The following is a 20,439-nucleotide window of genomic DNA, read 5'->3' as shown; positions in this document are numbered from 1 at the left end:
TCGTTGTTTTTATTTTTTATGTTTTTCTGTATCATAAATAAAACTGATCACAATTTTATGATACATAGGACGTCGCTATGTGTTTCAGAAACAGACTAATCAAATTACAGGTACATTTTCTGTGGACCAGGAGAGAGATTTATTTGACAAAATATTATGTTATGTATTGTGAATTAATTAGATTATTATCATACTATGCGCCCTAACTATGAGGCACTAACATTTTGAGGTGCACGTAAGAGGGTCTTTCAATTTTAGACAGATATTTCTGGTTTCGTGCTGGAAAGAGGTTGATATTTTGCAAGCGTCGCATCTTGTTTCATCCACATTTCCTCTGGTAATTTGCAGTAACGGATAACCAACGTTAGATGGCAGTAAGATATTTTCTGATACATTTTACTGTCAGTGTGACCAAGCTTGTCAGCAATGTAAACATTGACTTTTCATTCATGCGGTTTGGATTTGTTAGCCGACAGGTAAGTCAGCTATTTTCATGTCTATTTTAAAAACTTTTGAGTAAACGCGGGAAGTTCTAACTGCTTCTGTTTCAGTTTTTGGCTAACGGTGGAGTAACACTACGTCTACTGTAGCAGTATACATGCTAACTTAGCTAATTCTTCACTGTCAGCACAGCAAGTGATACATTAGCTTGCTAGCTCTTGTAGCTAACTCCCAAACGGATGTACACAAATACTAGCCCTATAAACTGTCTGTCTGCGCTTATCCTGCTCATCAGAAGACAAATTCATGTCAGAATAAAACTATTTCGAGTCTGTCTGAAATTCAACACGTATTCGACATACACGATGTGACAGTAAACTAAACTTTGAACAGCAGAATAAGAGGCGCTCCTTACATTAAAATCATGCATTAGTAAATGATGATGACGTCTGTTACCTTGTTACCTGTGCAGGACAAGAAACCCATAGTGTGTTTACAGGTCAGCGGATAGCGTCACTCTTCTGTAACTGACCTTGACCGTTGACGTCCTGATAGAAAGGAGAAGATCAGGCCATTAATTGGGTTTGATATGCGTATTGATCTTAATTTCCAGCTCAGATCTGCCAGGGAAATTTGATGTTGCTGTCGTCAGCATGGCTTCAAACTCCAGCTTTGCTCCACCAAAACTGGCTGACTTCATCCTCACAGAGCGACTGGGTAGTGGCACCTATGCCACAGTCTACAAAGCCTACAGAAAGGTGAGTCTGTGAAAGAGTCAGGGGAAAGAAATCACATCAGGTTAGTCTCATGTTTGTATTTGAGTTGAGAACAATGAGGTTCCCAGTACTTGACTTGACTTTGCTTACCATGCTCAATAAATATTATATTGTAATGAATGTGAAAAGTGTGAGTCATTGTGATTTCTGACCTCATAGTTTCACTGTCCACACTGAATGTATTTGCAGTCTCACCGGTATTATAAGTTGAGTAGGGTTTTGTCAGTAAAACTGAAAGTGAAAGTTGAAGTTTAGTTCTTGACTGATATTGCAGGGGGACAGCCGAGAGGTGGTGGCAGTGAAGGTGGTTGGGAAGAAGACACTAAACAAGGCATCTACAGAAAACCTGCTGACAGAGATTGAAATCCTCAAGACTATGCGTCACCCTCATATAGTCCAGCTAAAAGACTTTCAGGTAAGCTTATTTAAAGCTATGAGCACTAAGTTAGTTCATACAAGGGAACTGAAATTCTTTTCGGTCCATAAGATGATGATATCTTATCCATGCAAGCTATATGTTGATTTTGGGAGTCATGACATCATTTATGGGGCTCTGCTGATAGAGATCGTTGCAAAGTTTATTTGTACTGAAATAAATGCAACAGTCCTGGTCTTGCTTCTAATCTTTTCCCAAGTTTCTCAATTCCTCTGTCTCTCTTCAGTGGGATGCTGAGAATATTTATCTGATCCTGGAGTGGTGTTCTGGTGGAGATCTCTCCCGCTTCATTCGCAGTCGTAGGATTTTACCTGAGAGGGTGGCCCGGCGGTTCCTGCAACAGATAGGTCAGTCATGTTTGTGCTCAGTGCAAACTTTAGGACTGCATGAAGTGGGCCAAGTTTAATATCACAGTGTTTCCCTCATCGTGTATTTGTATGTGTGTCTGCACACACAGCCTGTGCCCTCCAGTTTCTTCATGAGCGAAACATCTCACACCTGGACTTGAAACCCCAGAATATTTTACTCAGTGGCTCTGTCCTCAAACTAGCAGGTGATCTCATGCCCACTCGCACAGCAAACCCATACTGATTTGCATGTGAGTGAAATAATTTCAGCTTCATACCAGACTGAAAACAACTGAATCATTTTGATGTTATTGTTCTGTTACATTGACAGAGTAAGAAAGTAAACTTTTTCTTATTCAGCAGGCCACAGTTACTTGTTCAGGTTGTGTTAACGTCATATTCTTAAACTTAATGTGAATGTATGGCTCCAAACAAAAACACCTTTGTACACTCTGCATTATGAACATATAAGGTGATAGAGCTATGCAGGAGTCTAACAGTTTTGGGAAGATTGTATCTGCTGGAATCTCTGAGTGAACATACTGTTTATATTCTGGTTTGGTGTCAGATTTTGGTTTTGCCCAGTACATGTCACCATGGGATGAACAGAGTGTCCTGAGAGGTTCTCCTCTTTACATGGCTCCTGAGATGGTGTGCAGACGCCAGTATGACTCAAGGGTAGATCTCTGGTCAGTAGGGGTCATTCTTTATGGTGAGTACTCACCTTTTAATCTCTTTTGAATGTAGAATGCCCTCAACATAAATTATACACAACTTCAGACAATCTGATAATTGTAATACTGTTTTATAGTCAGGTTTGTTTTTATTGGGACAAGTGTTTTGCCATTTGGGCCCTGTATATCACCACAATGAATCTGAAATGAAACACTCAAGATGTGAGCGAAGTGAAGACTTTCAGCTTTTATTCAAGGGGTTTGACAAAAGCGTGTCATTAACCACTCAGGAATTACAGCCATTTCTATGCACCCACTCCCGTTTTTGGTGGCTCATAAATGATGGGATGTATGTTCTGTTACCTCATTTTTCAGTATTAAAATGCTTCAGACATACTTGTGCCATTATTCATGAAACATCAGCCTAGTTTGTTCACTTCCTAATTGGGCACAGAAATTGTACAATAATAGTACAGTAGATCAAGCTACAGTGATGGCTGTGTGTGGAGGGTCAAATAGCATGTAATTTACACACTGTTGGCTGCAAATTTCTCAATAAAGACCAACATCATTCATGTTAATGACAAGTTAAGTGTAAGAGAAATTCAAGGAAGATAAACTAAGATCATTTTTAAATACAGTAGGAGCGTTTGAGCCATAACTACCCTGTAACTTAATGCCTGGTGGGTGTATTAGTTTTCACTGTTGAATACTCTAACATAGATGAGCCCTTTGGAATAGTCTAGTCAACAGTGTTTGTGTGCGTGCAGAGACACTGTTTGGGCGAGCACCATTTGCATCAAGGTCGTACGCTGAATTAGAGGAGAAGATCCGGAGTAACCAACCTATTGAGGTAAGAGTTGAGCATGAATGAATGAATCGTTGGACTGTCTCAGACAGTCAGCAGTCCTGCTTAAAAAAATGAATGACTCACAGCTTGCACTGGTGCTCTAAAGTGGGGGGGGGTTCTCTCAGTGTTTGTGATTTTTCATTATTTAGCCACTTGATGGCATACTTTCACAATATATCCCTCTAAACTAAACCTTAAATGAACAATATGTGATACAAATGATAAACAATCTTTTACATCTGTGCAAACAGGTGTATATCATAACATTTAATTACAAAACACAAATAGGTAATGTCTAATCTACATGACAGTTTATTTAATGATTTATATGTAAAAACCACAGCATGATTTAAAATGATAACTGCATGTTTTAAAGACTGTGAACAATTTTTGTCTTGAGTTAAATATGTTGAAATGAAACTGATCTCTTGCAATTTAAAGTCATGGTCCTGATTCACCTGCTGCGTACACAAACCAAACTTGACTTACAACAGCACAGCAGCAATTAAAGTTAACAGTATGTTTAATGATAGAGGGCTTTCAAAACACTTGAATTCCTGTGTCAGACATTAGGCTTGAGCTCAATGGATTGTATTAGCATACGGTCCATTACCCGGGAGTCACATAGAGAGACTTAAGGTCATCTTTTGATGAAAAGTGGTGATGTGAGACTAGAAGGTCTCTGGCAACAATCTGCTGTCCTTTTTCCCTTGGATTGTCCTGTGGATTGAGTGAAACATAATAAGGTCATTTTCTGTGCATCAGCTCCCTCCTGGGGCCAGGGTATCCAAGGACTGCAGAGACCTTCTGTTGCGGCTGTTAGAGAGAAATCCAGATGCCCGGATCACCTTTGCAGAGTTCTTCACCCACCCTTTTGTGGATTTGGAGCATATGCCGAGTCCAGAGAGTCTAGTGAAAGCAGTAAGAGAATAAGTAGAAAGGGGAATGTGTGCATGGCTTCTAGATGACCATGAGTAATGTGTGTGTGATTGACCGAGCACATATGCACATGTGCTGGGTTTGTGCTTATGCCTGCCCCACATGTGCCTTCACACATGACTCTGTGTGCATGCATAAGCAATGGAGAGCTGCTGCAGTTTGCATGGAGTGAAACCACTTCCTGTTTCCTCTTTTCAGAAGGAGCTTGTCCTGCAAGCAGTTCAGAAGGACCAGGAGGGCGAGAGGTCTGCTGCACTCTCTCTTTACTGCAGTGCCCTTGAGCACTTTGTCCCTGCTATTCACTGTAAGAGCAACAACCACTCTTATATCCTGTCTGTGGATTAAGCCCTTCAACATTAGCCTGGCTTTGTTCCACCACAGTAAACTGGCCAAGTAAACACACTAAATGTAAAACCAAAACATCTCTTCTCTCTGCCCTCTCCAGACGAGACAGACCGACAACGTAAAGATACCCTCAGGCAGAAGGTAGGCCTGAAAACACTCCCCACATTCACTTTCATTTGGATTTACAGTCCAGTGGCTTTCAGTTGGAATGAATTCTCCTCTATGAATACCATATGGTGTGGATGGAGAGCATATGGCGTGGTTGATATGATTAAGTTGAATCAATGTAAGAGGACTTCCCGCAGGTCAGCCAGTATGTGTCCAGAGCTGAGGAACTGAAAGCCCTGGTGGCCTCAGACAACAGACTGAGCTTTGAGGAGGCCCAGACCTCCAGGGATGTCCTACGAGGTAATGAGCTGCTCAGCTCAGAGGCAGGAGCAGGGCCATTGTATTTGGATGTTAGCCTCATCTGGTCAGGAGCTGTATGACAGGACAACTTGAGTAGTGCAATGTGTGTTGATTTTAATAAAATAGATTAAAGATTATGAAGCTGTATGATTATTACACACATCCTCAAAAATGTGTTTTTAGTAATGGAAAATTCCATTATATAAGAAAGCAAAAATGCTTGATCTATTTTACTTCTTTAATTAATCTAAGTAATGTTTAATTTTCTTTTCCGCTGCCTTAGAGGTCAGAGTCAGCTACAGAATGGTCTCTCAAAGACATATGCTCAGTTATCCCTAAAATAAATATTATAAAATCTTAAGAATCTCAAATCTGTCTGTCTTCTACTGATAGACAGTAGAACTAGCATAGTGTAGTGTTTTCTGTTTTCTTTCATCTCCAGAAATGTCTCGAGACCAACCACGGCTGCTGGCTGCACTGGAGATGGCCTCTACTGCCATTGCTAAGGTTAGATTTTACCACTGCTATAGAGACACACACAAAAGCTGGTTGAAGCAGAAGTAATACAACAGAAAAAGACAAATTGGCTGGGCACAAACCAATCCCATTTCATATTTTCAGAGACTGCTTTTCAGACTGTGACTTTCTGATCCTTTACATTGCATCCTTGGATGTATAGTGCACCTACATAACAACACAAGTATATGCCCAAAACAAAGTTAATTTCATTGTATTCTTACATCAAAATCTAATCATGTTTTCTTCCTGTAAAAAAACAAAAAAAAACAAAACAACAACATGTGCTTACATATGCTTGAGCAATAGTATAATGATTAAGATTCACTGGTTAGCTAGCTAGCAACAGTGTCTTTGTAGTCAGATTTAAAGCAATATTATGGCTCATTTTCAACCTTCCATTGTAGGAGGAAAGTGGACTGGAAGCTCACGAGGCTCTGGATGTATACCAACAGTGCCTCGGAGAACTATTGTTGGCACTGGCAGGTAAATTAAACCTCTTTCTTTCTGTACAAGATTGCTTGAATCAATGTCTTTTACTGCTGTTGGCTACTGAAGCCCAAAGTCTAAGTGCCTTGCTCATGGACACCTTAGCAGTAGTTGGTAGCTGAGCAACAAATTTCAAATAATATTGTAGTCCTACATGTGGTACATGGTGCATTCAGAGACATCACTTCAGCTTGGAGTGCTTCAAGTATTTTAGGGAATGGCTGGAAAAGAGAGACAAAAATAATTTGGTAAGGGAGTAAATATATAGAGATGCTTTAAGAGAGACATAACTAGAAAGAGAGAGAGAGAATCTGAACAAGACAGGGAATTTGAGAGAGATAAATGTAAAAAAAAATAAATAAATAACTCAGCGAAAATATTGGAGAGGTGGAAAATAACTTAGAAAAGTCATTCAGAAAAAGACAAACTGGCAGAGACAAAGACAGACAGAGTGAAACAATAGACAGGGAGAGATGTGGACACTTAATAAGCAAAAGACAGACAAACAGACCTAGGAACTACAGAAGAGAATCCAGCGACTTTCTCTGTGGCCTGGCGTCCATTAGGCCAGGCTCATGAGCTCATCTGGAATATCAGCCTAATGGAAGAGGTGGGATAGAGTGATCCAGATGTGGCTTTGAGCCGGGATGAGACCCAGTGCCAGCACCCTGTGTGTGGTATGAAAGCACGGCCATCTGCTTCCCATTCAAGCAGCACACTTTACTTCTTTGTGTTATTACACACTAGCATCAAATAAAAACTATTACCTCTCTTTATCTGTCTTTAACCATTCAGCCAGTGCTATCGAAGTTCATCTAGTGGAGGTTAAACAACCGACACTCCTTGACTTTAGTTGGGGGTAGATTACATTTATATGTATATGTATGTATTAAACGTGTTAAACAGAACCTCATCCTGTCAGTCAATCACTAATGTAAGACATACTTATCTCATGCCATCCTAACCAGTCTCTCTCCCCAGTGTCAGGAAGCCTTGTTGTGTGGCACTGCAGATACCAACAGAGGGATTGTGGGGAGAAAACATTGGTTCTTTGTTTGGCTAAGGGCTCTTTGTTGCACAGCTTCCCAACATGCCTTGCCACCAGAGAGCTCTCCTCCTCGTCCTCCTCCCCTCTCTTGTCCCTCTCTCTCCCCTCCAGTATGGCTGGCTGTGAAAACACTGGCCTACATTAGAACCATTTCCAGCCTTGAGCCCCCAGTCTACACGCTAGTGAAATCCAATCTTGTATTTGACCTCTTCTTGAACAAACAAGGTGATTAGGTAGGAGACTCTCTTATTCCTTCCTCTCCTCATTATTCTCTGTGTCCTTTTTTCTCCCTCTTGGTGAGCCAGCCGAGCCCCAGGGCCGCAGGAGAGAGCTACTCCACAGTGAGGTGAGTAGGAGAGGAAGTGCTCCTGGTTGAGCACTCACTGTAGGAACGACTATCTGTCACCTCCAACTAGCCTTTGGCAGATCATCCAGCACAGTGGATGCTCAGTCACGTGATCCACGTGAGCCTTTCTCTACCACTCACATGTGCATGGTTTTTGTGGTGAAGGCCAAAAAGCATAATCCATCATCCACATTACTGTTACATACCCATAGATCACTGTCCACTTTATAATTGGATCTTTAAAATGCCTGTAATCATTTTTTTTATAACAACAGTGGATCTTGTGATCAGTTTTATGAGAAAAGACTCACATAGTGACAGAGAATTATCACCAAACTCTGCAGTTCCCAACAGCTCTACAGATTTTTATAACATCTTGCAGCTCATTGGTTTGGTTTCATGGCCCACAACTTAAGTCCTCTGGTTCACTCTTACTGCACTCGTTAGCGTTGTCTTCGGCTGCAGCAGGCAGCGTTCAGTGAAATAAGTATAAATAGATGAACAAGGTTGGTGATAGTTGGTGAAGATAGTGGAACATTTAGAAGATAAATGGCTGGATATTTTCCTCAGGCGCTATTATGTCAGTATATTATGTCAGTATTGTATTTACAGCTTGTTTCTACTGGCCAGTAAAAAAAAGCAGGTTTAAACTCCCTAAATTAAAATTGAAATGATCCATTTAGCTTCTCTTGCCATATTGTACTAGTAGGATCTTTACTCTAGAGTACATACATGCTTTTGGACACCAACTTGAATATATTTGAATGAACCCTAAATTTTGATGGTCTGCTAAATGTTCTGGCTCTAATTTTCAGGATTTAAGACCCTGAACAGCAAGCTTGCATTAATACTGTACTTTGACAAACATGCAAAGGACTTGTTCATGTGAATTATTAATTCTCCAGACCTTGTTTTTGTGCAATGTTTAGCCAGCAACTGAGCCAACAACAGACAATGGTATTTTACCAACAAACCCCAGAAGGAGGAAGGGGGTTTGAGTGGGCCTCTTAGACCTCCCTATTTGAAGTTTTATGGGTGCTTGTCTTAAGTAAATTCAGATGCGGCTGTAATAATCTAACACAGCATTAGAGAGGCGGGGGTAGGGGATTCGATAGAAAGCATATGTGTATGTGAGAACCCAAAAGAACCAACACATGCAGACATGACTGGCCTCCATGTGCTTTCATATCTACTGTAGAGCACACATTAGCTTTTCAAGGCTGTAACTCAATATCGTGGTGAGCTTTGATGTTTGACTGAATATACATGAGGTCATTTTGTAACCTGTGTTTCAGTATATATACCTTTAAAACTCTGCAAATCATCAATACGTCCCACGAACCATCCTCACCCGTGTAGATTTCTTCCACATTTATTGTGCTCGTGATTAAAGGGATTGTGATTAAAGTGCTGTGGTTACATAAGGTTGGGGTCAGAGCTGAATCTTAAAATCCTGCGGGCAGAATGATCATTTACTGCAACAGATTGGTGTTTGAAAGAGAAATTATGGAAGCCATCACTTTAGGTCTGCCATGATTATGACCCTCAGATGTTACTGCAGTAATACCCAAGAGGGCTGACTTTACACGATGACAAAGTTGTGACATAACTAGGTATGAGATGGAGCCAAGAGCCTTCATGATCACTGAGGAGTGATTACCACAGTAAAGAGCGCCCTCAAGCATATGATGACAGCATTTACTACCAGCACATGTGTACCATATGAAATGTTTTCAAAAAATAACAGAAAGCAAGACATATATCAACAGAGCGGATCATTTTAATCTAATTTGATATGGGATTTTATGTCCCCACACATCTTAAAGTTACTGTGTTTCCTGCTGCATGAAGACATCACAGATACAGGGTTATTCCACAGCCATGCTAGGCTGAACTTAGATACAGCAATGCTTTGTGCTAAATGCTAATGTTAGCATGCTAATATGCTCACAGTGGTAATACTAGCATCCTGATTTTTATTAAATCTGTCTGCTGTGTTCAGCATCTGAGTAGGCCTTTTGGGGGCATTGTTGATGCCTAAAATGCATGCCTGAATTCACGATTTCATTATTAATTTTTGTTGGTACATGTCATGTCAGACATTCAAACATGTCGCATATCTGCATCTTCATCATCATAAAAGAGGTCATGAGCAGTGAGACTTACATGTATGGCTAAGCACTGTTTGCAAGGGACTGCCATGATTGGTGAAACTCATGGGAAAGTATAAATTGTAATTATATTTATTGCTATTGTATGCCCCTCACCAGATTAAAAGCCTCATGAGCAGAGCAGAATACATCAAAAAGCATATCAAGGTAAGCATGAATTCTTCAGAATGCATGAGTAAATTTGCCACTGCCATTGTTGATTGCTTCTTAGTTTTGGGTGGTAGCACGTATGTTGTGATTTTTCAGATGCAGGAGACTCAGAGGGATGTGACTCTGGATCGAGAACCTCTTGCAGACTCTGTCAGAAGCTGTGAGTTTCCCTGCCACCATTATATAAGTTGTTGTTCTGTGTTTTTTGAGAACTTGCTAATAATTGACTGCATGGAGGTTTGGTTTAGGAAGGTGGTGGAGCTAAGTAATGAAATGTCCTTTCCTTAAAGGGTTTTCCACTAGTAAAATATGAGCCATTCTCTTACTGAGCTGGCCACCTCGCAGACTGTCCGGCTCTTTGATTTCATTTCAGTGCAGCCCTGGGCCACTCTGTCCTCTGCCCTCTTGTAAAGCCTACCTTGTGAAAGTGAGACCTGATGCTAGCAAAGAGTTACCCTCCTAACACACAAACACCAGAAACAAAGACAGAACACACATGTAGGCTTCATTCCTTTTGCACACTCACACGTAAATGTGTTTTAAGAGAGGGATTTTTTGACAGAGAAGCAGTCTTCAAAAGGCAGTGTAAAATATAGCATTTAACCGGAGCTTCCCTATCTGAACGCCATATAAATAAACTGCTAAATTACGGTATATTAAAAGTGATGTGATGTATTATTAATGCACGTTACATCAATTTGAACTTGCCAAGCTGTGACCTGTATATACAGCCTAATTCCCACTTTCTGAGATGCTCCTACATGGTTAGTGAATACCTAAAGCCTAGACAATATCCGTTCACAGCAAGAAATTCCTGGAGAATCATGAATTTAAAAAAATGGGGAAGGGATGGGGGAAGGACACGAATGACTCTAGAGACAGTTCAAGTTTCATGAAGAATGCAGCTTCTTATTTTGCTGCTGTTATTTGAATAAAACCACACCGCAGTCAGCCATACTGCCTGGCACTGGTCCAAGAACAGCTGTACCAGAGAGGGTCGCAACAACGCTCAAGTCCGCCTGATAACCTTAGAGTATATCAAAACAGGCCGTAAAGTTTTGCTGAGAACCGTCACTCTTTAACCCTCAGAAAATGGTACTCCCTGAAGCCTGAAGCACTAAACCCTAACAGAATAAGAATTTCAGCACCTGCATGATTAGTGTGAAGGGTAGACAGGGAGAGGAATTCTAGGCAGAGGTATTTTCATGCCATGCAATATTCATGAAGAGAAATGATATTTGTTCTTTATGTTTTGTAAATGCTGTTCGTGCGTTCTCGCTAATCTGTTCAGATGTTTTACTTTAGGTAGTGGTGGAAAATGTGGGCTGACTTCTCCTTCAGTCAGTATACAGCCCACTGAAAAGTAGAAAGGACTATGATAAGGTTTCATTATGGTTTCAAACCCTCATGACAGACCACCCACACCTGCGCTATGAACATACAAGTTGTATGTTATTCTTACAGAAAAAGGTTGACATTATTGGAGAGTTTTCATTGAAAATGTACTTCATAAAGAAACATTTTTTCTGTTTTCTTTTCCCTTGTTTAGTTATTGAAAATTATTATTGTACACTCTTATTTTTGCCAGGGGTAGTCATACTGTGAAGTTTTACCATATCAGTTACACAGTTACTTGTTAATAACTGCAGTTATTAACAGCAACCATGTAAAATCAACTGATTTGAAAGCGTCAAATGTTTTTAAGGGAAATTAGTGATCAGGATAGGCTGAGATAAAGTAGGAAAACACACAGGCCGTGTTTGTCAATGACTGATGGAGTCTTTGAAATACAGTAGGAGTTTTAAAATTGGAAATGTGTTGTAATCTCAAAAAAAGAAAGAAAAAACAAAATCTAAGCATTTCTGTTTTCTCAGCTTGCTGTTTGCAGTAAGCTTGACAGCCACCGTGGGAACTGATGCCCAGCACAGCATCAGACTGCCTGTCACGCAGAGCCTTCACCTGACCAGGTTTCTGCTGGGGCCAAATCAAACCTGCACCACACCTCGCTCTAACCAACTGAGAACGCTGTCCGGGTGGGATATTCCTGTTGCCAGCCAAATGTGGTCAATGTGCTGGTTGTTGCAGAAAAGCTGATTTGGCAGATTGAGAACTTGTGTTTATTCTTTTTGCGGAAAAAAAAAAAACATTTGGATGGTGAAATACTGAAAGTAGCTCTTGAGTTTTGAATTTGCACATTGATGAATGTGAAAGTTAGCTCCCTGCGTATAAGATTGTGTTGCTGCACTGCATGGCCCCATATCTCTCCTCCTGATACACCATTGATATGTAAATGCTGGACAGCTTGTATGACAATAGCACACTGTAAGGGTAAATCAGTTAGACTGTTGCATGTTTTGTTGCTCCAAACATCCAACAGTGTTAGCAGCACACTTAAAACTGTGAAAACTTTACAATACAATCAGATGAGAGCTGTGACATTAAGGAGCATCACAGTAGTTTGAAACTGTAGCATTAGGCATATTATTTTCGAGGCCTCTGCAAACATGCACATACTCCCTCATCCCCTCCTTCCCCACTGCCTTTACTGTGGGTCAACCACAAGCTCACCATGCTCTCTCCGCTGATGGAGCCCTCTCCACCACTATGAGGGGAAAACTGGAGAGGTGCGGCCTCTGCCTTATTTACACTAGACTTGCATTTTCTTAGGTTTGGCACCGGTTGGGTATTTGAAGGATACAGTGAGTTGTGGCTCTCAAGCGAAGCCTTTCATAACTAGGCCTCTGTGAGACGGGAAAAAGCTTGACAGTCAGTGGCAGGCCGATAATCCTCGCTGTTGTAGGTCCACACGGACTGTTTTCATTTCAGACAGGTATACTGAATATTCCACAAGGGAGCTTTACGTTGTGAATATAATCTTGAAGTCAACTGGAGGAAAAAAAAAACTGAAACAGGAATGAAAGGAAAAAAAAGTATAAATATGTCTGCTGGCAAGATTTCCACACTGCTGTGTTGTTTTCTTTTTTATTTGAACATTTGTACAGCTGTGATTTTGTATGTATTTATTAAATAAGAAATTCAGTGGAAAGCAAAATGGCAATATCTGAAGTTTCTGTAGTGTGCACGATTTGTCAACAGCACAAGGCAAACGCTCATCTTTCAGGACCTATGGAAAGATTTATGTGTCGTCGTGGGAGCTGTGCTGCTGGTCCCTCGCCACCGTCATCATCTGGAAGGCTGCTCTGCAGGAACAGCTGGCTCATGTCCACAAGGGTGAGGAAGGCGGGCATAGGAATGTAAGGACATTGGATAATTATATGATTCATAAAGAAGGCTGGAGTGCTATGGAAACTGAATTTGAAAATTTCCAAATCTCAGAAACTATAGGAATTACACAAAAACAATTCATTGAAATGATCTTTTTTTCTGTTAATTGCCCGTGTCTCCTCTGCAGTGATAGATGTAGCTCTTTTTAAAGTAATATAGTAGTTTTACTACAGCTACAGCACAAATTGCTTCCAGACAAGAGAAAAGCAACCCGAAGGAGAAATTGAGCTTTTCAAAAACTGAACTTTTAGAAAGTTGTGGAAGCATAAGTTATTAGGTAAGAGTGGTGCCACCTGTGAAAACAGTCACATGTCTTCAGTGTCCCTGCAGGTTCTTTAGCTAATAACTCTGATGTCATCACAGTGATGTCATCAGGGGTTGAGCTATACTAGAAATTAAAAGCTGGGGTATTTCAGCCCCTGCTGTTTCAGTTTTGACCTCTCTTTTCAATCTGTTTTTGTGAATCCCTTGCTGGAGGGACCTTGTGAAACTGTGATTCAAAAGGGAAAATCATCAGTGAATTTGGGAAAAACTTGCCTCATTCTCCTAAAAGCAGTGAATTACAGAGTGTGGCTGTAGTCGTCCTAGGTTTAACAAGTGGTTTTCGAATCTGCCCAGGACTCACAGTAATGTTTGTTTTCTGCCCCGCCAGCTGGTTAATCACATTCACCTGGCATGCCAGGTGTAAATCACTCCCAGACTGTATGGTTAGCACAGAGAGCAGCATGGCCCCCTGAGTCTTGGAGCAACAGGATGGAGAACCACTGGGCGCTGCATTTGTGGCTGTCCTGAAGAGGGGGGCTCTAATTGGTTAATGGTGCCCATGGTGTTGGCTCAGCTTCATTGCTTTAATCATGACATGAGTATGTTGCTGCCAGGAAAACTTTGGATGCAATTTTGACCCTTGTACTTGCTTTGTTGCTTGTTTGTGGGAGTCCTGCCAATTTATATTGCCCCCAAAAAGTGCTGAGAAAATCTTTACAGTAATTCATCCCAGAAAGGAGGATTCTGAAATGGAAACCTTAACCCCTCAACAGCCACCCTGCCCCCCCGTCTTCTTTCCCTAACCACAACCTATGGCATTGTGGCTTTATTTGGCCCATTTGCCTATTCCCCTTCCCGGCTTGGTACTGTTAATGGGACAGCAGGTGAGTCTTATTGGCGCTAACGTCTCCCATAAAGAAGGTCTCTATGTTCTAGACCTAAAGCCACTGGGTGCCCTTGACTCCAGCACCCTCTGCCCTGCAAACAGCAAGCAGGTCAGCTGTTCACTGTGGCTCGATGGTTATCATGAATGGAACATTGTACCTATGAGAGACAAGAGCCTCCTAAATCCTTGGGTCACTCCCCGCTTTGGCACGGTGAAGAGAGAGTGGGGGTCGGGGGTTTGTTTCGGAGAAACCCTGAATAAAGATAATTTAGAAAAAGGGGCTCCAGCACAGTGCAGCCTCTGTATCCCCCTGTTCCCTCCACACTCTCAAATCCCCTCGGCTGCTCTGCTCATGTTTGTTTTGATTTTGCTCCCAGAATCGGGGTGGAGGTGGGTTGTGGTGGGGTTTGAAGGGGACGGGGTAGTTATGTTGGAGGAATTTAAAATGCATGGCAATGGTTAAGACATATTGGACCAAAGACAATCTAATTAAACTAAAGGGAGTCACTGTAATTGCAGGCCACTTAGTTTCACTATCTTGCTGTTCTTATGACACAACAGACAGTTGGAAGAGCTTGAGGATTCCTGTGGTTAACAAAAAAAAAAAAAAAATCAGGAGAAGCTGTGCAAGTTCTCTCCAGGCTGGGAGATGGTGAAAGTTTCCACCTGTACCTCTAGTAACAAAAATACTAATTGCATGTAGGTCTATAATGTCACACAAGGCTGAAGGCATCCTGATAAATATGGGCCACAGAAATGCTGTATGTCTTTTCTGTCAAAGGTGAGAGGCCGTAGTCGATGTGTAGAAATGTGGGTAACACCTTCCACTGGTTTAGTTAAATCTTTCATGTTCTTCAAAACACTTCATATTTTTCTCACACTTTGTTACTTATCTGGTCCTGCAACTGCTATTTGTACCTTTTGGATGCATGTACACCTCACACCTAGCTGTAATGCTAAATGACTCTTTTACAGTTTGTTAATGACTTGTAAATACCAAAGTAAGTGTAAGTAAGTAAGTGGAACAAGCACCAAATGTTTGCTTTCTCTGAAACTGTTGGTTTATTAGATTTCTGGTCATTAGCGGGTACTCTGAAAAGCACATAAGTCCTCATGTTGGATCAAATGCCTTGTTCATTGACTTTCTCTCTGCCTTCTCTCTGGTTTTATTTACAGCCTAAGCATTTTTTTTATTATTATAATTTCTTCTTATTATATTATTATATGTTACTCATTTTATGTTTTATGTATGCACCGATCACTGAAGCAAATTCCCAGTAATGTGAAACCTCTTCATTTACATGGCAATAAATACAATTCTGATTCTGATTCTAATTGTAAGTAAAATCCTCTTTTGTCTTTTTGCTCCACTGAGAATTTGTTGCGCTTCGACTAGACTTAAAATTTCTCTCTAGGTTTCGGTTGCACTGACCTAATCCCTTAAATATTAGATGGTGAAACACAGACACATGCAGTGCTTTGGAGTCTCTTAGCTGACTTGAGAATGACATTTTCAAAGCATAACCTCTGCTTTGGGTGTTCAGATACAGTATATAACATCTTAAAAAGGCAACATATATCTTATTTAGTTAAACCTAATATGGAGAAGTATCGCTGCGCTCAGATGAAAACCCGACTTTTCAGGAACTTGAAAAACAAAACCTTGTCTTGAATTGTCTCATAATGCATATGTAAATGTTATGTGATAAATTGCAAGGTATATGCAGGTATAGCAGATTACAACCACTTCCTTTTTCACACACACACACCCACCACCACCAAAAAAAACCCCAAAAAAACAAAAGCACTGAACCATATTGTACCTCTTTCAACACAATCATTTAACACACACATTCATAGGCTCCAAAAAGTTTCCCTGAACCTAAGATAAAGTACGTTTAAGGCTCAAATGGTGACATGGATTTAAAGTTAAGTTTAACGGGACTTACAAGACTTGCCTGCATTTTCTTGATCCCTCTTTGGACAAATGACACCATTACACAACTTCAGCTCATAAACATTTTATTGTAAAACTGATTCTCCCACAGGGAAGACACTGCTCTGGAGTGTTTACTGCGAGGCTCCCACAAGAGAGATGAAAAAGTGAAAACTCTAAATCAAATGCATGTGGCTGGCTTATTTTACTGCATATAATTGTAAAATATATACACATTCTTCATATTCTAGCTTCATAATTTAACATTTAGCGACATTTTTCAAGATTTCATGACAAAAAGATTAGTTTTGAGACAATTTCAAGTGGCGAAAACATAAAATGGCAGTTTCACTCCAAGAGATCAGTACTAACAAAAACATTGTTTTTGCTGAAGCTTTATATGGAGTCATGGAGGAAAGAAGTGATACTGCAGGTCTAAATACTGGAACTACCAGTGTGGACTGGTCTGGACATTGGTCTCAAGAATAAATGTGATGCAGTTTTCCGACATACTCACGTCTAAAAACATAAAAAAGAAAAGTACGCTTCCAGAGGAGAAAAACCTTCTTAGGACTTTGTCAACTGAACTAATATCTTGTTTTGATTAGTTTTTTCGTATTTGTGCATTTCTTTAGAAAGCACATTGTGACATGAGTGTTAAAAGCACTCTACACGCAGCCTACAGTCACAAACACTCTGTGACACAACATAACTAACACACGTTCATCCACGCTTAACCATCCATTCCAGACTACTGCTCACGAGTGAATACACTGTTGTCACACTTTGATCGCTGCGTTGTCGCTGCACTGGACATTCTCGAGCGTGACCAGGTGCTTGGTCCGACAATCATCCATCTTTGTTTGATTAGCTCATGAAAATGTATTGGAACAGCATCCATTTGAATCACGCAGTCTGAGTAAGATCTTAAATTGTATTCATCCATAAGAAAAGCCAAGCAGCTAAACCTCTCACCATGAGCGGTATTGAGGACGAACTCCAGGTATGACATGTTGGCCTACCCACACCAGCAGGAGACAGCTTTTCCTGGCCTGCTGCTTCAGTGTGAAAGCAGTGATAGAGACTGGGGTCTTTTAAATGCGTAAAAAGGGGTCAGGCAGCAGAGAGGAGGAAGAAGGGGGTTGGGGTGGGATGTTCTCAGGAAAAGCTCAATAAAACAATCTCACATGGGGGAGGGGCCCCAGATAGAGTGCAAGAAAGGCGCTTCAGTTAATTTCAGTACATTATCACACACCCTTGCCTGTCCTTTGACTGTTCCAACAAATATTTGAAGTGTGGTTTCTGCAACAATGCAGAGGCCCCTGAAGTGGAGTGCAGAGCAAACAGAGACTGGATGGGTCCAATGTTTGTCTAAAGTCTTGATAAAGCCACACTCCAAGTACCATTGAAACCAAACTAAACAAACAGGGGTGGGTTAAAGGCACACAGTCTGGCATGATGGTTCGCTTCCTCTCATTATCAGCTGAAAATAGTTTTGCCATTTGTGATACCAGGCTTCACTGTAATGTAGCAACAAGTGAGCAATTAACTCAGAGTGCTGTAAGGCCGTCTATGTGAAGATTTGAATCACAATTTTTTTTAAAAAAAAAAAGCAGTTTTCCTGAGTGAGATGTCCACCATGAAGGATCACTATGTAAACTGCACAGCTGTGGAAAGCCTACACAAGTCACTACTCCCTGCTCACTGTCACCCTGCAGCTGAAATGAGAAGGCAGGCAGATCTGAGTGTGGAGAGGTAACTTCCCTCCTCCTCCAGCAGACCTGGGTTTGAGTCCTGTGCTGAGGTGTCTTTGAGCAAGTCACCGATTCCTCCATAATCATTTAACACTGTCCGACAAATATTTCAAGTAGCCATCATCTCAGTACAATGTCCGTGCCAGAGGAAGAAACATGAGCATCGTGCAGCTGGACAACCTCTGTGAGGCAGAGGAGGGATCAGTATACACCTCCTCTCTGTCAATTCTGTCATTGTTTTCATCCTCATACAAGTCATCCACATCCGGTTGGTCTGAAAAAACAACGTGGTCCCCTATGGAGCAAAGCTTGCTCATGTTCTCCTTGACCACTTCACAGAAAGGCCTCTCTACCCCATCGCAAACACAGCGGTTCAGCAGCATGCCATTTGGGATGAACAGCATCTGCTGAATGGTGGCTTTACATTTGGAGGAGCACTTCCTGCCGTTGAACAGCTGCCCGCAGTATGACAAGTAGGCCGTGAGGGAGGCGTGGCAGTTGCTGTCTTCCTCGCAGCGCTGCCGGGCCTCCATGCACCCAATCCCCCCTGCATCGCTCGGGTGTCTGCGGGGGAGGCACGGCTCTATGGCTCGCTTGGCGCTGAGGCACTCCTGGTCCTGCGCGCAGTCGCAGCTCTCCAGATCTGGCCCGCTGCGGGTGTGATTCAGCCTTATCAGCGCGTTGATGCAGTGGCTCGGACACTGCCTTCTCGTGCCCCTGATGTTACCTTCACAAGCTGCTAAGTACTGACTGTATGCAAGGTCGCACTCGGGCTCGTCGTGGCACCGAAGGAGCGCCTGCCAGCAGATTAGCTGGGCATCTAGGGCCACCAGCACCCATGGGAGAAGTGCCAGGGCGCTGCACCAACATTTCATGCTTGGATTGAGTCCTAGTTCGGTGACGTGCACTTTCTCCACCAGCACATTAGGAGCAGCACAATCTACACACTGAATTTCACAGACTGAGGTTCAGAAGTATTCCATACATTTGTTTTCGGTCGGTGGAGATACACGTGGTCCTTTAAAAAGTATCGACAAACTTGCACGTAAGTTAAGTTTGCCTCCTGCCGATGAGCTCTGCGACAGTGGGACGCAGGATCTGACTGAGTGAAATCACCACGCGTGGCTGCAAAAAAAGTCAAACAATGCAGTCGTTTCGGGAAGCACGTCCGTTTAAAAAGGAGGAAACCATAGTCCAAAGTGCAGCCTGAGTCTCTGCCATGCCTCCGGTGCACACTGTGAGGTGGACACTAAAACGCGCCGCAGCGCTATCCAAAGTTAACACGCACTCGAACCGCACTTATTGTCCACGACTCAGTTTGTACACTTGAACTCATCTTTCTTGCCATCCCAAATTTCTACTCTTCTCAGCTCTACCACGTTTAACATCCATCCACGCAGTGCCATGTTTTTTTTTTTGTTAGTTAGTTTGTTTTTTATGTGGAAGAGTTGTCTGTCTGTCGCGCTTCGTCCCGCTATGTGCGTCTTTGTCTCTCTTCTTGCTGTTACGCTTCACGGTCCGCCGAGCATTTCCCCACAACACCCCTCCTTCTGTCGAAAACAGAAAGAAAACTTTTCCTTCCCCCTCCTCTCTCTCTCACACACACATTTACAATCCTGGCCACCGATTGGTCGTCATTGAGGAGGCAGCCGTGGGACTCATTTCCAGGCCTACAGCAGCACGGCGCTGCTCACAAATCCTCTCAGTACAGGACGAGATAGGCTGGATAAAAATGTTTATGATTTTCCTTGCTGGAAACCCAGGATCTGTGTGGTCCACTCTTGTCTTTGGCAAAACACAAGTGGAAAGGAGCGTGTGTGTGTGTGTGTGTGTGGCTTGCAAAACGCATTCCTTTGCAACAAGCTCACATCTGCATCTTCACTGCTGCAATTTTTAGATAGATAGATAGATAGATAGATAGATAGATAGATAGATAGATAGATAGATAGATAGATACTTTATTGATCCCGAGGGAACTTCTTCTCTAACCCTGAAGACAGCAGAGGGAAACCTCTGTGATTACAGCCCCCAGCCGTTCACTTGAAGGTTTTCGCTAATTGTCGCTCTTTCCCCCTCTCCCTGTCCTGCCTTTCATTCTACTGAGTTTGTAAGCCCCGATTGACAGAAAAGAATGGGAGAGAATAGTATTTTCTGGCCCGTTTCACCCCAATTGTGTCAGATTGGCCATGCAGCGGCCCAATGTCTGTCCAGGCTGCAGATTGTCCACGCACTGCGGCCTATCAATAGAGAGGGGTTTCAGCATCAATATATTTTACAGCTATCCCCTTTCACACCGCACTTGAAAACTACCAATAGCGCAGGCGTTTTTTTCCCCCCATTGAAATGGTAACTAACTTGATTTTTCTTTTTAAAGCATT

At 41.9% G+C, this 20,439-nt stretch overlaps 2 protein-coding genes across 4 annotated transcripts; one reads left to right on the top strand and one right to left on the bottom strand.

The window, feature by feature from the left end:
* The first annotated feature begins 227 nt into the window (after positions 1-227).
* Positions 228-12,988, top strand: ulk3 (unc-51 like kinase 3). 3 transcript variants are annotated; one of them, XM_046410599.1, is made up of 17 exons: positions 234-476; positions 1,055-1,199; positions 1,492-1,632; positions 1,880-2,000; positions 2,111-2,206; positions 2,569-2,712; positions 3,445-3,527; positions 4,290-4,445; positions 4,662-4,767; positions 4,909-4,949; positions 5,114-5,216; positions 5,659-5,723; positions 6,140-6,218; positions 7,575-7,615; positions 9,886-9,933; positions 10,033-10,096; positions 11,811-12,988. In XM_046410599.1, the coding sequence occupies exons 2-17, from the start codon at positions 1,095-1,097 to the stop codon at positions 11,825-11,827; spliced, it is 1,410 nt and encodes a 469-aa protein (XP_046266555.1). In that variant the 5' UTR covers positions 234-476; positions 1,055-1,094; the 3' UTR covers positions 11,828-12,988. The 3 variants fall into 3 exon arrangements, with proteins under 3 accessions (XP_046266732.1, XP_046266647.1, XP_046266555.1); XM_046410776.1 differs by lacking the exon at positions 4,290-4,445 and having other exon boundaries at positions 228-476; XM_046410691.1 differs by lacking the exon at positions 2,111-2,206 and having other exon boundaries at positions 231-476.
* Positions 12,989-17,914: 4,926 nt separating this feature from the next.
* Positions 17,915-19,647, bottom strand: si:ch1073-459b3.2 (growth arrest-specific protein 1). The gene has a single exon (XM_046410356.1). The coding sequence runs from the start codon at positions 18,934-18,936 to the stop codon at positions 18,187-18,189; it is 750 nt and encodes a 249-aa protein (XP_046266312.1). The 5' UTR covers positions 18,937-19,647; the 3' UTR covers positions 17,915-18,186.
* Positions 19,648-20,439: the final 792 nt, after the last annotated feature.

The sequence above is a fragment of the Scatophagus argus genome, chromosome 1 (genome assembly GCF_020382885.2).
Source record: "Scatophagus argus isolate fScaArg1 chromosome 1, fScaArg1.pri, whole genome shotgun sequence".
Taxonomy (NCBI): domain Eukaryota; kingdom Metazoa; phylum Chordata; class Actinopteri; family Scatophagidae; genus Scatophagus; species Scatophagus argus.
Note: the sequence above shows the minus strand (reverse complement) of the source record. Positions and strands in the feature narration are given on the sequence as shown.